The 16,334-nt window shown below is 41.8% G+C and overlaps 1 protein-coding gene across 2 annotated transcripts in view; it reads left to right on the forward strand.

Annotated features, from left to right (window-relative positions):
* The window catches only part of LOC112252637 (transcription initiation factor TFIID subunit 4), a 32,182-nt gene extending 16,392 nt beyond the window's left edge, over positions 1-15,790 (forward strand). For both annotated transcript variants that reach the window (XM_024424068.2, XM_024424069.2), the window contains exons 13-15: positions 2,545-2,601; positions 8,853-8,975; positions 13,849-15,790. In XM_024424068.2, the coding sequence (XP_024279836.1) occupies positions 2,545-2,601; positions 8,853-8,975; positions 13,849-14,010 (342 nt within the window). In that variant the 3' untranslated portion in view covers positions 14,011-15,790. The remainder of the gene's footprint in view (positions 1-2,544; positions 2,602-8,852; positions 8,976-13,848) is intronic.
* The last annotated feature ends 544 nt before the right edge of the window (positions 15,791-16,334 follow it).

Here is a 16,334-nt window from a genome sequence, read left to right on the forward strand (position 1 = left end):
AGTATGCTTGGGATCATTGTCCATTTGCAAGACCCATTTGCGACCAAGCTTTAACTTCCTGACTGACGTCTTGAGATGTTGCTTCAATATATTCACGTAATTGTCCTGCCTCATGATGCCATCTATTTTGTGAAGTGCACCAGTTCCTCCTGTAGCATAGCACCCGCACAACATGATGCTGCCACCCCTGTGCTTCACGGTTGGGATGGTGTTCTTCGGCTTGCAAGCCTCCCCCTTTTTCCTCCCAACATAACGATGGTCATTATGGCCAAACAGTTCTATTTTTGTTTCATCAGACCAGAGGATATTTCTCCAAAAAGTATGATCTTTGTCCCCATGTGCAGTTGCAAACCGTAGTCTGGCTTTTTCTATGGCGGTTTTGGAGCAGTGGGTTCTTCCTTGCTGAGCGGCCTTTCAGGTTATGTCGATATTGGCCTGGTTTTACTGTGGATATAGATACCTTTGTACCTGTTTCCTCCAGCATCTTCACAAGGTCCTTCGCGTTTTTATTTCCTGAGCGGTATGAGTGCTGCGTGGTCCCATGGCGTTTGTACTTGCGTACTATTGTTTGTACAGATGAATGTGATACCTTCAGGTGTTTGGAAATTGCTCCCAAGGATGAACCAGACTTGTGGAGGTAAACAATTTTTCTTCTGAGGTCTTGGCTGATTTTTTTCTATTTTCCCATGAAGTCAAGCAAAGAGGCACCGAGTTTGAAGGTATGCCTTGAAATACCTCCAATTGACTCAAATGATGTCAATTAGCCTATCAGAAGCTTCTGAAGCCATGACATTTTCTGGAATTTTCCAAGCTGTTTAAAGGCACATTCAACTTAGTTTATGTAAACTTTTGACCCACTGGAATTGTGATACAGTGAAATAATCTGTCTGTCAACAATTGTTGGAAAAACTACTTGTGTCCTGCACAAAGTAGATGTCCTAACCGACTTGCCAAAACTATAGTTTGTTAACAAGAAATTTGTGGAGTGGTTGAAAAACGAGTTTTAATGACTCCAACCCAAGTGTATGTAAACTTCCGACTTCAACTGTATGAACAATAGCCTAAATGTAGGAACATTTTTCTGGGGGGGCAATGATATTCATGATCTTTCCCCCACGCATTTCCATGTCATTTCCATTGACCTCTTTACCGCATCTATTACGAGTGTACCCATGTGTTTACCAGTCCAATTGCCAGGGTTAGAGGTTCCAAGCCCTTTCTATTTCTACGTGTGCTGCTTCTGCATTGTGGGGGTGTTGCCTCGGCCAGTGGTTCTCAAACCTCTCCTCGTGGACCCCCCCAGAGACGTTTCACAATTGTTTGTTGTTGCTCTGAACTAGCTCACCTGATTCAACTAGTCAAGGGCTTGGTGATTTTAGTTGACAAGTTGAATCAGGTGTGCCGGCTCTGTAATAGATCAAATGCATGGAACGGCTGGGGGTCCCCGTGGAGAGGTTTGAGAACCACTGGCTGAGAACCGGAGACTCATTTGCTTGTTTCAGCAAGGCGCAACAACGTTTCTTCACGCTGTTAATGTTACCGCAGAAACGGACTCAACCGCAAAGAATGCCCGTGGCCGTCCTGTCTTAGGTCAGCTGTTGGTTCCTAAAGACAATATTTTATCTTCTTGTCGGTCTTCGTCCATAACCATTGGTTACGCAGTTATATAGTTATTGGGCCCAGCCCTACAAGCTAAAAAAAAATGATTCAAATCTAATCTTATTTGACACATGCGCCGAATACAACAGGTGTAGACTTTACAGTGCAATGCTTTGCTTACGAGCCCTAACCAACAATGCAGGGTTAAAAAGTAAAACATTTAAAAGTGAGAAAAATGTGCTAGATAAAAATAGTAACACAATATAGCAATAACCAAGCTATATACAAGGAGTACTGGGACCGAGTCAATGTGCAGGGGTACGAGGTAATTGAGATATGTACATCTAGGTAGTGGTAAAAGTGACTCGGCAATCAGAATAGATAATATACAGAATAGCAGCACTCTGTGTTTGGCGTCAATATGAGTGTGTGTTGTAGTATGTGTGAGTGTGCATAGAGCCGGTGCAAGATCCGGTGCAAGTTAAAAAGGGGGGTCAATGTAAATAGTCAGAGTAGCAATTTTATTAACTCTTCAGCAGTCTTATGGCTTTGGGGTAAAAGCTGTTCACTAGCCTTTTGGTCCCAGACTTGGCGCTCCGGTACCGCTTGCCATGCGGTACCAGAGAGAACAGTCTCTGACTTGGGTGGCTTGAGTCTTTGACAATTTTCTGCCTTCTTCTGACACCGCCTGGTATAGAGGATTTGGATGGCCGGGAGCTCTGCCCCAGTGAGGTCCTGGGCCGTACGTTTTTTTTTTCAGGGGGAAAAGGCGTTGTCGTGCCCTCTTCACAACTGTCTGTTGTATTTGGACCATTTTATTGGTCCTTAGTAATGCGGACACCGAGGAACTTGAAGCTCTTCCTCTCATGACAAGGTATCCACCTCCCCTGTCTCTCTCTCTCTCCCCCTCTCTCTCCTTCTAACCCGTGTTTCTCTCAAATATAGAGTCGCGCCAGGCAGGAGGACCCAGAGCAAGCTCGGTTGAAGGCGAAAGCTAAAGAGGTTAGTGCTTCATTTTGTTTCCATCCACATACAAACACATCAAAGCAGTTGACACTCAGTATCATTATCGATGTACAATATCCCAAAATACACACATGGTGTATATATAGTCCATTGTCAGACAGCTACAGATTGGCATCCAAGAACGTTCCACCAAAATACAAACATTTTCCATATAGTCCATATAGACCCCCCCCCACCCCAACCATGCCCATATTTGAGGCTAGCTCTCCCCATATTATAGCTCTGCCTTTGGGCACACTCTGTTTGGACAGAGGGGGCTCTGTGCCTTGGGGCATTATCCATAAAGATCAGGAAAGGGGAGCCCAAGTCAGAACATGTTGCTGTAGTACCGTAGAAGTCACCTAATCAGTCTTTTGTTTAGCTTTATCATTTTTGTTAGTGATGGGCTTGAACAAAGGCATGTAAAGCCAAGTTGCTCCCCAGGAGGAGGGTTGGCCACACCTGGTTTGATGTTTTGGTATTTTATTAGGATCCCAATTAGCTGTTGCAAAAGCAGCAGCTACTCTTCCTGGGGTCCACATGAAACATGAAACATAATACAGAACATCATTAGACAAGAACAGCTCAAAGACAGAACTACCTACATTATTTTTAAAGGCACACACAGCCTACATATCAATGCATACACACAAACTATCTAGGTCAAATAGGGGAGAGGCGTTGTGTTGCTTTATCTGTTTATTTGAGCAATATGAGATGGAAGGAAGTTCCATGCAGTTAGGGGTCTATATAATACTGTATGCTTTCTTGAATTTGTTCTGGATTTGTGGACTGTGAAAAGACTGCTGGTGGCATGTCTGGTGGGATAAGTGTGTGTGTGTCAGAGCTGTGTGTAAGTAGACTATGCAAACAATTTGGGATTTTCAACACATTAGTGTTTCTTATAAAAAAAAGAAGTGACACTGTCAGTCTCTCCTCAACTCTTTGCCAAGAGAGACTGGCATGCATAGTATTTATATCAGCCCTCTGATTACAATTAAGAGCAAAACGTGCCGCTCTGTTCTGGGCCAGCTGCAGCTTAACTAGGTATTTCCTTGCCACACTGTACCACACGACTGGACAATAATCAAGAGTAGACAAAACTAGAGCTTGCAGAACTTGCTTCTTGTAGTGGTGTCAAAAGCAGAGCATCTCTTTATTACGGCCAGACCTCTCCCCATCTTTACAACCATTGAATCTATATGTTTTGACCATGACAGTTTACAATCTAAAGTAACAGAAAGTAATTTAGTCTCCTCAACTTGTTCAACAGCCACACCATTCATTACCAGATTCAGCTGAGGGCTAGAGCTTAGGGAATGATTTGTACCAAATACTATGTTCTTAATTTTAGAGATGTTCAGGACCAGTTTATTACTGGCCACCCATTCCAAAACAGACTGCAACTCTTTGTTAAGGGTTTCAGTGACTTCATTAGCTGTGGTTGCTGATGCGTATATGGTTGAATCATCAGCATACATGGACACACATGCTTTTTTTATGCCAGTGGCAGGTTATTGGTAAAAATAGAAAAAGAGGGCCTAGAGAGCTGCCCTGCGGTACACAACACTTTACATGCTTCCCCATCTCTTTCAACCATACAGTTTTTCAATTCTGCATCAATCCATGGAGCCTTAACAGTTCTAACAGTCAGTTTTTTAATAACTTCTTAGGGCTGCAATCCCATTAACGGGATCGATATGACAACAGCCAGTGAAAGTGCAGGGCGCCAAATTCAAAACAACAGAAATCTCATAATTAAATTCCTCAAACATACATACACGTTTTAAAGGTGATCTTGTTGTTAATCCCACCACAGTGTCCAATTTCAAATAGGCTTTACAGCGAAAGCACCACAAACGATTATGTTAGGTCACCACCAACTCACAGAAAGATTCAGCCATTTTTCCAGCCAAAGAGAGGAGTCACAAAAAGCACAAATAGAGAAAATTAATCACTAACCTTTGATCATCAGATGACACTCATAGGACTTCATGTTTTGTTTGATAAAGTTCATATTTAAATAAAAAAATCTCAGTATACATTGGCGTGTTACGTTCACTAGTTCCAAAAACATCCGGTGATTTTGCAGAGAGATCATTTTACAGAAATACTCATTATAAATGTCGATAAATACAATTGTTAGACATGGAAATATAGATATACCTCTCCTTAATGCAACCGCTGTGTCAGATTTTTAAAAAACCTTACGGAAAAAGCAAACCATGCAATAATCTGAGACGGCTCTCAGAAAAAAATATATATATACCCGCCATGTTGGAGTCAACAGAAATCAGAAATAACATTATAAATATTCCCTTACCTTTGATGATCTACATCAGAATGCACTCCCAGGAATCCTAGTTCCACAATAAATGTTTGTTTTGTTCGATAATATCCATTATTTATGTCCAAGTAGCTACTTTTGTTAGCGCGTTTAGTACACATCCAGACGCTCGTGCAGGTCCAGCCGAACGTTGGACGAAAACTTATATTACATCTTATATTAATTATTATATTAAGTTATATTACAAGTTGAAGAAACTTGTCAAACTAAGTATAGAATCAATCTTTAGGATGTTGTTATCATAAATCTTCAATAACGTTCCAACCGGAGAATTCCTATGTCTGTAGAAAAGTCATGGAATGCAGGTCGCTATCATGTGAAATGCACGTGACCAGGACCTGGCTCTCTGCCAGACCACTGACTCAAACAGCTCCCATCCGGCGGTTGACATCTAGTGCAAGCCTTAGGAAGTGCAACATAACCAATATCAATGTATTCAATAGGGGCTGGGTTGAAAATTGACCAACCTCAGATTTCCCACTTCCTGTTTGGATTTCTTCTCAGGTTTTTGCCTGCCATATGAGTTATGTTATACTCACAGACATCATTCAAACAATTTTAGAAACTTCTATCCAATACTAATAATAATATGCATATATTAGCAACTGTGACTGAGGAGCAGGCCGTTTACTCTGGGCACCTTTCATCCAAGCTACTTAATACTGCCCCTGCAGCCATAAGAAGTTTAACAGGTGCTTGTTTATTAAGAATTGGAAGAAGCAATTTCATAAATTCATGAAGTGCAGCGTCTGGATGCTCCTTATTAATCACATCAGACCAACAAATATTTTTTAGGAGTCACAGCAAAATCTATTGTACACCTTTTTAGGCCCAGCTGTTGGAACTTTGGCTTTCCTGGATATAGCCACTACTGTATATTGTTATCACTGCATCCAATGGGTACGAATACAGTATTAGTAAAAATGTGATCAATACATGTGGATGATCTTGTTCCTGTAGTGTTTGTAAATACTCTGGTAGGTTGATTAATAACCTGAACCAGATAACAGGCACTGGTTACAGTGAGAAGCTTCCTTTTGAGCAGACAGCTTGTTGAAAACCGGTTCAAGTCCCCAAGAAAATAGACCTCTCTGTTTACATCACGTATGCTATCAAGCATTTCACACACATTATTTAGATTCTGATTGTTAGCACTTGGTGGCCTATAGCAACACCCCAAAAGAAAAGGCTTTAGATGTGCCAAGTGAATCTGCAACCACAACACTTCAATAACACTTGACATGTCTTCTCTAAGCATTACAGGGATATGGCTCTGAATGTATATATATATATATATATATATATATATACACACACAGCAACACCTCCCCATAAGCATTTCTGTCTCTTTTATAGATGTTATATCCTTGTATTGCTACTGCTGTATCATCAAATGAATTATCTAAGTGACACCTAGTTTAACACCTATGTCAAGAATAGAAAACTGGTTTTCATTCTCTCCTAATCAGGGACTGACTCAGACCTGAGACACCAGGTGGCCTCTGTCCAATCAATCTGTGACATACAGTTGAAGTTGGAAGTTTACATACACTTAGGTTGGAGTCATTAAAACTTGTTTTTCAACCACTCCACACATTTCTTGTTAACTATAGTTTTGGCAAGTCGGTTAGGACATCTACTTTGTGAGTGACACAAGTAATTTTTCCAACAATTGTTGACAGAGATTATTTCACTTATAATTCACTATCACAATTCCAGTGGGTCAAAAGTTTACATATCCTAAGTTGACTGTGCCTTTAAACAGCTTGGAAAATAACAGAAAATGTCATCATGGCTTTAGAAGCTTCTGATAGGCTAATTGACATTTGAGTCAATTGGAGGTGTACCTGTGGATGTATTTCAAGGCCTAACTTCAAACTTAGTGCCTCTTTGCTTGACATAATGGGAAAATCAAAAGAAATCAGCCAAGACCTCAGGAAAAAAATTGTAGACATCCACAAGTCTGGTTCATCCTTGGGAGCAATTTCCAAACTCCTGAAGGTACCATGTTCATCTGTACAAACAATAGTACGCATGTATAAACACCATGGGACCACGCAGCCGCCATACCGCTCAGGAAGGATACGCGTTCTGTCTCCTAGAGATGAATGTACTTTGGTGCGAAAAGTGCAAATCAGCCACAGCAAAAGACCTTGTGAAGATGCTGGAGGAAACGGGTAGAAAAGTATCTATATCCACAGTTAAACAGTCCTATATCGACATGACCTGAAAGGCCGCTCAGCAAGGAAGAAGCCACTGCTCCAAAACCGCCATAAAAAAGCCAGACTACGGTTTGCAACTGCACATGGGGACAAAGATTGTACTTTTTGGAGAAATATTCTCTGGTCTGATTAAACAAAAATAGAAGTGTTTGGCCATAATGACCATTGTTATGTTTGGAGGAAAAAGGGGAAGGCTTGCAAACTGAAGAACACCATCCCAACCGTGAAGCACGGGGGTGGCAGCATCATGTTGTGGGGGTGCTTTGCTGCAGGAGGGACTGGTGCACTTCACAAAATAGATGGTATCATGAGGCAGGAAAATTATGTGAATATATTGAAGAAACATCAGTCAGGAAGTTAAAGCTTGGTCGCAAATGGGTCTTCCAAATGGACAATCACCCCAAGCATACTTCCAAAGTTGTGGCAAAATGGCTTAAGAACAACAAAGTCAACGTATTGGAGTGGTCATCACAAAGCCCTGACCTCAATCCTATAGAAAATTTGTGGGCAGAACTGAAAAAGCGTGTGCGAGCAAGGAGGCCTACAAACATGACTTAGTTACACCAGCTCTATCAGGAGGAATGGGCCAAACTTCACTCAACTCATTGTGGGAAGCTTGTGGAAGGCTACCCAAGATTTTGACCCAAGTTAAACTATTTCAAGGCAATGCTACCAAATACTAATTGAGTGTATGTAAACTTCTGACCTACTGGGAATGTGATGAAAGAAATACAAATAAAGCTGAAATAAATCATTCTCTCTACTATTCTGACATTTCACATTCTTAAAATAAAGTGGTGAGCCTAACTGACCTAAGATAGGGAATTTTTTTACTAGGATTAAATGTCAGGAATAGTGAAAAACTGAGTTTAAATGTATTTGGCTAAGGTGTATGTAAACTTCCGACTTCAACTGTAAATAAATCATTACTACTACAAGGTAGAAAATAAAACCAGCACTACTTGGGCCCTCCAGTTCTCTGGCCTATGTGATCAAGACTAGTTTCTAGGATGTGCAGAGAGGCGTAACCTGGTTCTGCCTCTACCAATTTAATTTCTCAGACAGACAGGGACCTGACCAGAGGCAATGTTGGCTTACAGTGCACCACTCTCTGCCTTGTGTCCTCATAATATCTGAAGATACAATGCCCCCGTCACAGACACACAGACACGCACGCGCTCGCCTGCTTCTGGCCGCTGTTCCATCTTAACCTCCAGGGTCAGGTCTCAGCTCGCTGTACCACATCACCAGTGTGTGTGTGTGTGCAGCACTTCCCTTTCAATTAGCATTAGTAACATTGACATTAATGAGGACGTCAACGTTGCCTTGAATTATATCTTCTGTCGATTCCAGGCTCCCCCTTTGGAGCAGGCGGCTGTTTTAGTTTGTAGCACTAGCCTGCTGCCGAAGGATTTGTTTTCGTGGCAGATGATAATAGTTCAAAAGTATGAAATGGTTGTAGTCAATGAATACGCCCATTGGAGGCGTTTGTCCCGTATGAATTTCTCGGTGCCGTTTCATAAAGCTACTGTACTTCTTCGCTCTGTATCGCATCTCTCTGTTGTAGATGACAACTGTCTCCATTCCAGCTATTATGCCACCACTGATAGATCATTTTCAGAATGTAAATCAGACAGGAGAGGTGTAAATGTCTGTGGCTCTCTCTTTTCCCCTCTTAGATGCAGCAGGCAGAGCAGGCCCAGATCCGGCAGCGCGAAGCCAACCTCACTGCCCTGGCTGCCATCGGTCCCCGCAAGAAACGCAGGATGGACTCGCCAGGGAGCTCCACATCGGGCACAGAGGTAAGGGTCCCTAAAATGTGGCAGTATGAAGGTGCTTATATCCTAGGTTTGATATCCTAATTTTCCAATGACTCTCACCCTCTGACTCTTCATCACATTATGGGGGGGGGGGAATATGTGAACTCGCTTTTGAAGTAATGCCAAAAAAACAAAGTGTGGATTCATTTGCTCACAGTCATACACCTGTGTCATCAATGCACATCCCCCAGCACTCTCCCTATCCAGCAGAGAGCAGAGTAAATGTGACCAGTGTTGAGTGAAGGGGGTCAGCATGGGCCTCTAGGCTTGTTGTGGGTGTCTGCACCGCTCTACCCCCTCCAAGCCCCCTCTCCTCTCACCCCCTGAGAGGAGCCATAGATTTCAGCCCTGCAGAAATGAGCTTGGGGGGGGCAGCCTGGGGCGGCTGCAGTATGGGTGCCTCGGTCACACCCATCACCCCCTCCCACATCCAGCCCTGAGTTCTCCCCAAAGCGATCCCAGACAAAGGGCTCTGTGCGGGGTGAGAGCCCAGGATTAGGAGAGGGAGGGAATGCAAGCTTTAGAGTGAACATTTTAGGGAGGGGAAGGTGTAATAATGAACGTTGCCATGGTGAAGTCATATGAACGGCTAGCAAGCTTGTTGGTCAGTTGGTAGGTTAGCCAGTTGGTGAGCTAGCCAGGTAGTTAGCTGGGTCGTTCCAACAATACTGGGTGCCTTTTGAGAAGTGTAACAGTAAAAAAAAATGTCCTAAAGAGCACACGTTCAACTTTATAAAAAATAAATAATACTATAGTAAGTGCCTATTAAGTGGCAAATAAAGTAACAGGGTTGACTGTAACAGGGTTGACTGTAACAGGGTTGACTGTAACAGGGTTGACTGTAACAGGGTTGACTGTAACAGGGTTGACTGTCATTTTATTCAGACATAAATCCCCTTGTGACAGGGTGAATGGAAGCTTGTTGTGTGCAACAGGGAGTGGCAATTGAATGCAAGCTTCCCAAAAAATGAAATTGTTCAAGTGGTCTAGCCTGTCTATGCGTATCAAGGTTGACTTGTAATGCTCAACCCGCTCCAGTTTTCCACCACAAAACACGAATGACCAAAAAGAACCAGTTCATCTGCTGTTACACTATGATTTGACTGTTACATGTCCAATTTCTTCTTTTGGGAAAACAAATTATTTAAATTAGCAAGTTTCACCATATTAAAATGAAAGTTCAGTTCACATAACAGGGTTGACCTTAAAATGAGGGACAGATGTAAATAAATAATCATCATAAATGACTGTCAAAGCAACACAATAACTAGGGCTTTACAATGATGGCGAAAACACAGAGGGACATGTCAAAATGGCACTTTAGCAGTTAATTATTCATGTTACATTTAAAAAATAAAAAAAATTCTCCATGTGGTCTCTATTAAAGGACACTTCTCTTAATATAACAGGTTTTTAAAATTCAATATTGGTGCACAATTTCTACTTAAAATATCAAAGGGACGCAAAAGGCACTCATTTTGTGGAACTACCCAGCTAGTCCCTCATCAGCTACTATGCAAAATGGATATAAAGTTGCTAGTGGCTGCCTTAAAATGTAGTAAAGAAATTATAGAAAATATTCCTGATTTTAAAATGTGGAGTAGGAAAAAAATACTAATGTTTGATTAAATTTTAAGGCCGCAACATGTGCAGGGTGTGTAATCTCACTAGCCACTGTATAGGACTTCAGGCAGTTAGATATACAGGTAACTGCCAAAAATAAAGGAAACGCCAACACAAAGTGTCTTAATAGGGCGTTGTGCCACCACGAGCTGCCAGAACAGCTTCAATGTGCCTTGGCACAGATTATACAAGTGTCTGGAACTCTATTGGAGGGATGCAACACCATTCATCCACAAGAAATTCCCATAATTTGGTGTTTTGTTGATGGTGATGGAAAACGCTGTTTCAGGCACCGCTCCAGAATCTCCCATAAGTGTTTTAATTAGGTTGAGATCTGGTGACTGACACACACACACACACAAAAACCCTTTTAAACATCCCATGCTCCTTTTAAGACCTCTCCTTCAAAGTCCCTGAGATTTCTTTTAGCCAAGGTAGCCAAAATAAGGGGCAACTGGGGATTTCTATACATGGCCCTAAGCATGATGGGATGTTAATTGCTTAATTAACTAAAGGAACCACGCCGGTGTGGAAGCACCTGCTTTCAATATACTTTGTCTCTCATTTACACAAGTGTTTACTTTATTTTGAAAGTCACCTGTATGTTAGTTAGATAGTTGGGTAATTAGCAAGTAAACAAGGTAGTCCCCTATGGGATGTTTATTTTCTACCGTAGGTAATGAGTAGTAATGCACAAAGGTTTTCCTCTGTTAGCATTTCCTCATACAGTGTAATTCAGACCCCTTGACTTTTCCCACATTTTTTTAAGTGAAAAAAAATGTATTAAAATTATAAAATAAACTGCTTTATACATAAGTATTCAGACCCTTTGCTATGAGGCTCAATTGAGGTGCACCCTGTTTCCATTGATCATACTTGAGATGTTTCTACAACTGGATTTGAGTCCACCTGTGGTAAATTCAATTGATTGGACATGATTTGGAAAGGCACACACCTGTCTATATAAGGTCCCACAGTTGACAGTGCATGTCAGAGCAAAAACCAAGCCATGAGGTCGAAGGAATTAGCGCTATGGACTAATTAGGAATTAGTCCATAACGCTCCGAGAGGATTGTGTTGAGGCACAGATCTGGGGAATACCGAAACATGTCTGCAGCATTGAAGTTCCCCAATAACACCGTGGCCTCCATCATTCTTAAATGGAAGACGTTTGGAACCACCAAGACTCTTCCTAGAGCTGGCCGTCCGGCCAAACTGAGCATTCGGGGGGGACTTTTGTCAGGGAGGTGACCAAGAACCCGAGGGTCACTCTGACAGAGTTCCTCTGTGCAGATAAGAGAACCTTCCAGAAGGACAACGACCTAAAGCCAAAACAGCCAAAACAACGCAGGAGTCACTTCGGGACAAGTTTCTGAATGTCCTTGAGTGGCCCAGCCGGAGCCTGGACTTGAAGCTGATCTAACATCTCTGGAGAGACCTGAAAATACCTGTGCAGGGACTCTCCCCATCCAGCCTGACAGAGCTTGAGAGGGTCTGCAGAGATGAATGGTAGAAACTCCCTAAATACAGGTGTGCCAAGCTTGTAGTGTCATACCCAAGAAGACTTGAGGCTGTAATCGCTGCCAAGTGCTTCAACAAAGTACTGAGTAAAGGGTCTAAATACTTGTAAATGTGATTTGTTTTTAATAAATGTGCAAAAAAATTCAAAAAAATCTGTTTTTGCTTTGTCATTGTGTGTAGATTGATTCGGGGGGAAAAACGATTTAATCCATTTTAGAATAAGGCTGTAACGTAACAAATTGTGGTCAAGGGGTCTGAATACTTTCCGAACGCACGGTACATACCCAAACGTTCTGAGGTGTTGGTGGCAGGCGGATGTGTGTGTCTCACCCTGACCACTCCTGCAGATGGGTGCTAAGGGGCCTGTTGGGGCTTCAACCTCAGCATAGATTAGTAACAAAGCAGGCAGCTTGGAGACGAGATTTCACGCCGGGATTCAATCCGATCGCCCCTTTTCAACTATGCACCTTGAAGGCAATTCCTGTATTCACAAAGATTTGCATTTGTCAGCTGTCAGATTTTTTTTTTTGATTTTCAGGAGCTCAATCAGAAATATTTGTCATCCTGCTATAAGGCGGATCTGATCGGAATGAATTTGGCCTTTAAGTCAGAGAACTAAATAACATTTGTAATGCGTTCTTTTCAACAGAGAAAAGTTATTTATCCACGGCCAACTTCCATCATACCTAATGTGAACAAGTTTCCTGAGTGATCAGACCGGTCAGTTATATCAAAAGAGGATCTTTGACTGATTTGAGTCAGAACGGTGATCTCGTGCAACCCATCACTCTTGATTGGAGTGTCTCCACTGGGTGTGTGATGTTGGGCATTCATTGTGCCAGTATGGAGTACACACCCATGTGTGTGTTTGTGTGTGGGGCGCGTGTGTGCAGGAGGTTACCACACCTGCAGGCTGTTAAGCTGTATAATGCTCTGATTGTGTTCCTGTATGAACCTGGAGCCTTATTCCAATTCTCCAGTGTCAGCTCCCCCCTCAGGCTCTCTGCACATAGAAGTAGAATATGGTACTAAACTCATTTTACATAATAGGAACCACCATTGTTTCACAAAATGGCCATTTCATGAAAGACATTTTCTAGTTCCCAAATGTTTTTCACCTTGAGCCCAGATAATGAAATGTACCCATTGTCAACACCAAGCCCCAGTTAAGGAACCGCTGACTGGCTTGTAGCCTATCCGTTCCAGGATACATTACAGGGCTATTCAGTTGGGCACAATGTCACGGAGTTCACTAAGACATGTACAATTTTGTCACCCCATCAAACAAGCCTCAGGATATTTCAGTAGTGTGCAGCATCAACTCTACCCACACTGTGTGATATCACATTGGTAATTGCTGCTCTTTTGAGTTTGTTGGAGTTGTCCCAAAATGGAGAGAGCATGGCATTTAGTGTGCACGGTAAGGGTGGGACCGCTTCCCTCCAGCTGTACACACACCTTGTATGAAACTGTGGTGACGTACGCACAAGCCTGGGCTGTCAAAGCTTAGTGAGTGGGACAGGATAGGTGACAGTGAATTGAGATTTCTCTGGTTAGACCACATCGCTTGTTCCGCCTGCCTGATCTACTATTGCTTGATGTTGGCACACAGGCTGAATATCGCCAACACATATTTTAAGTCAATCGAAACGACCCTAAATCACTTACTAGCAGATCTAACTTTTGTAATGCTGTCCCTTTTTCTCCTCAGGTTGCTTTGGGTTCAGGGGCTGGCTCTTCCACAGCCGCCTCCTCCCGCCAACAGCTCCGTCAGCGGATCACGCGAGTCAATCTCAGGGACTTTATCTTCTGCCTGGAGCAGGAGAGGGTCACATCCCGGTCCTTACTGCTCTATAAGGCTCTCCTGAAGTAGTGGAGTCCCCCAGGGTTCTGGACTTGACCCAATACAAATTTGTGACAAATTTCCCCTTTACCCCAACTCATATATACATACACACACGCATGCACACGTTCCCTTACCACACTATCCTTTATCCCCCTAATCTGATACTAAGCAACCCCACGCCACCCCAACGTTGCCCCCTGATCATACAGCCCCTTTGGACAGGTACACTGCTGGCTATACTCTTTCACTTGGCCACATCATTGTTCTCACATCAAGTCTAGTCTCATTCACTAGCTGTGTGCTTTACAATGCTGAGAGCCTCGAAGCTGGCAGGCGGGCACACACTAATTTTTTACAATGACTCCTGCTATGTACCTGACGAGGTGCCTTTTTGAGTCTGTCCCAATCCGTTGCATAATTCTCAAACAAAAGCTACAGTTGTAAGATTTGTGTCAGGATCCTTGCTATTTTAGCCCAATGGCTACTCACTAAGGATGTTACATCACACCACAGATAGTTTTGACTGGATTTTCAAGAGGATTGTTTGGTCACCCTGGGTAGGATCTGTGCTCTCCAGATCAAAACCTACAAACACTTGTGTTATCTACGTTTTTCCAAACATTGAAAAGGAACCATTTCAAATTGAAAGATAATGTTTGCATTTTATGTACCATACAAGTAAGTACGGCGTTAGAAACTACAGGTTTTAATTCACCACACCATATAGTGAATGTTAGAGAAATCTATTGTCAGATAAATGTACAGAGTACTGTGATGCCTCATTTTAAAACAACAAATACATACAGTACTTACTAGTTCCAGACCTGGGTCAAATATTTTCAAATGATTGAGCTGTGCTCGATTTAGTTTGCCTGGTACAGTAGAACCAATGGAATAGTCCCATTAAATGCAAACGCCAAGCTAAATCAAGCGCACCTTAATTTGACCCAGGTTTGGCTGGTATACATGGTGGTTTAGGGTTCATATTACGATATTACTGCGCAGCATGTCTGATAGGTATTATGGCAGAATAGTGAAACATAAGATTATTATATATATTTTTTTGTGTGTGTGTGTAAAGAGCCAACTCGGTTTATATATGGTTCATACAAAAGACCTGTCTCTCCTATTGTAGACCGTGAATCTAGATAAATTACCAGTAGCCATTTTAAGATTATTATTCAGACTCAAGCTCAGCACAGAACAGGGAGCTGGCTCTCTTATACACTCACTCAGGCTAATGAAATAAAGATGTCAACAAACATTGTTGTCATATTGAGCACCATTCCTATAATTTTCTTCAAGACCTTAAAACTCCATCCAGGATTTTAATTTTTTTCACCTGGAAAGTCAGTCTCTTGCAGCACCGCGCAAACAAGATCTATAGTGTGCTTTGCTATGTTAATGATGATCAACATCAAAATGATCTGTCGTAGCGATCGAGCAAGTATTTTTCTAATGCTAATTGTATACAACTGCTCATTTTTTGGGGGGACGAAAGTGCTTTTTTCCCCCCAGTTTGACTTTGGAATGACTGAAGGTTTTTAATGCTTTAAATGTATTTTTTTACTGTAACAGGCATTTGTTTATATAGTGCATAGTTCTAATTGATCAATGAGATACAGCTGTGGTGTTAAGAGTCTGGGTCTTAGCACCTAGCTACAGTACCATCTGTTGAAGGACACATTTTTGTGACTATTTATATTTCCTACTATCTGTGTATTCAAACCTGACGCATTTCAGGCGATGCAATTTTACTATTGTTTGTACCTTTGCAAAAAAAATGAATAAAGAAAGTGACAAAGTACAAATAGCCGGATTTCTTTGATGGTACAGTACATTCGGAAAGTATTCAGACCCCATGACTTTTTCCACATTGTTACGATAGTCTTGTTCTAAAAATATATATTTTTTCCTCAATCTTAACAAAATACCCCATAATGACAAAGTGAAAACAGGTTAAAAAAAAATGACTGCAAATGTATTAAAAAAAAACATACCTTATTTACATTAGTATTCAGCCCCTTTCCTATGAGACAACCTGTTTTTGTTATTTCATTGTGGGGTATTGTGTGTTGATTGAGGGGGGACGATTTTATCCATATTAGAATAAGGCTGTAACGTAACAAAATTTGGGAAAAGTCCAGGGGTCTGAATACTTTCTGAAGGCACTTTGTGCCAGGTTGAGTTTGGCTTACTGGAGTCTTATAAATCTCTGCAACCCAGAACCAAAATCTCCCAGCTACTTGGCTGTCCACAAGAGATTAGTAAAAAAAAAAAACTGCCAAAAACAGTTATCAATACAGCTGCACAAACTAAAATGACTAAGCAAACACCTTAAATTAACTGAA

This window comes from Oncorhynchus tshawytscha, linkage group LG06 (assembly GCF_018296145.1).
Source record: "Oncorhynchus tshawytscha isolate Ot180627B linkage group LG06, Otsh_v2.0, whole genome shotgun sequence".
Lineage (NCBI taxonomy): Eukaryota > Metazoa > Chordata > Actinopteri > Salmoniformes > Salmonidae > Oncorhynchus > Oncorhynchus tshawytscha.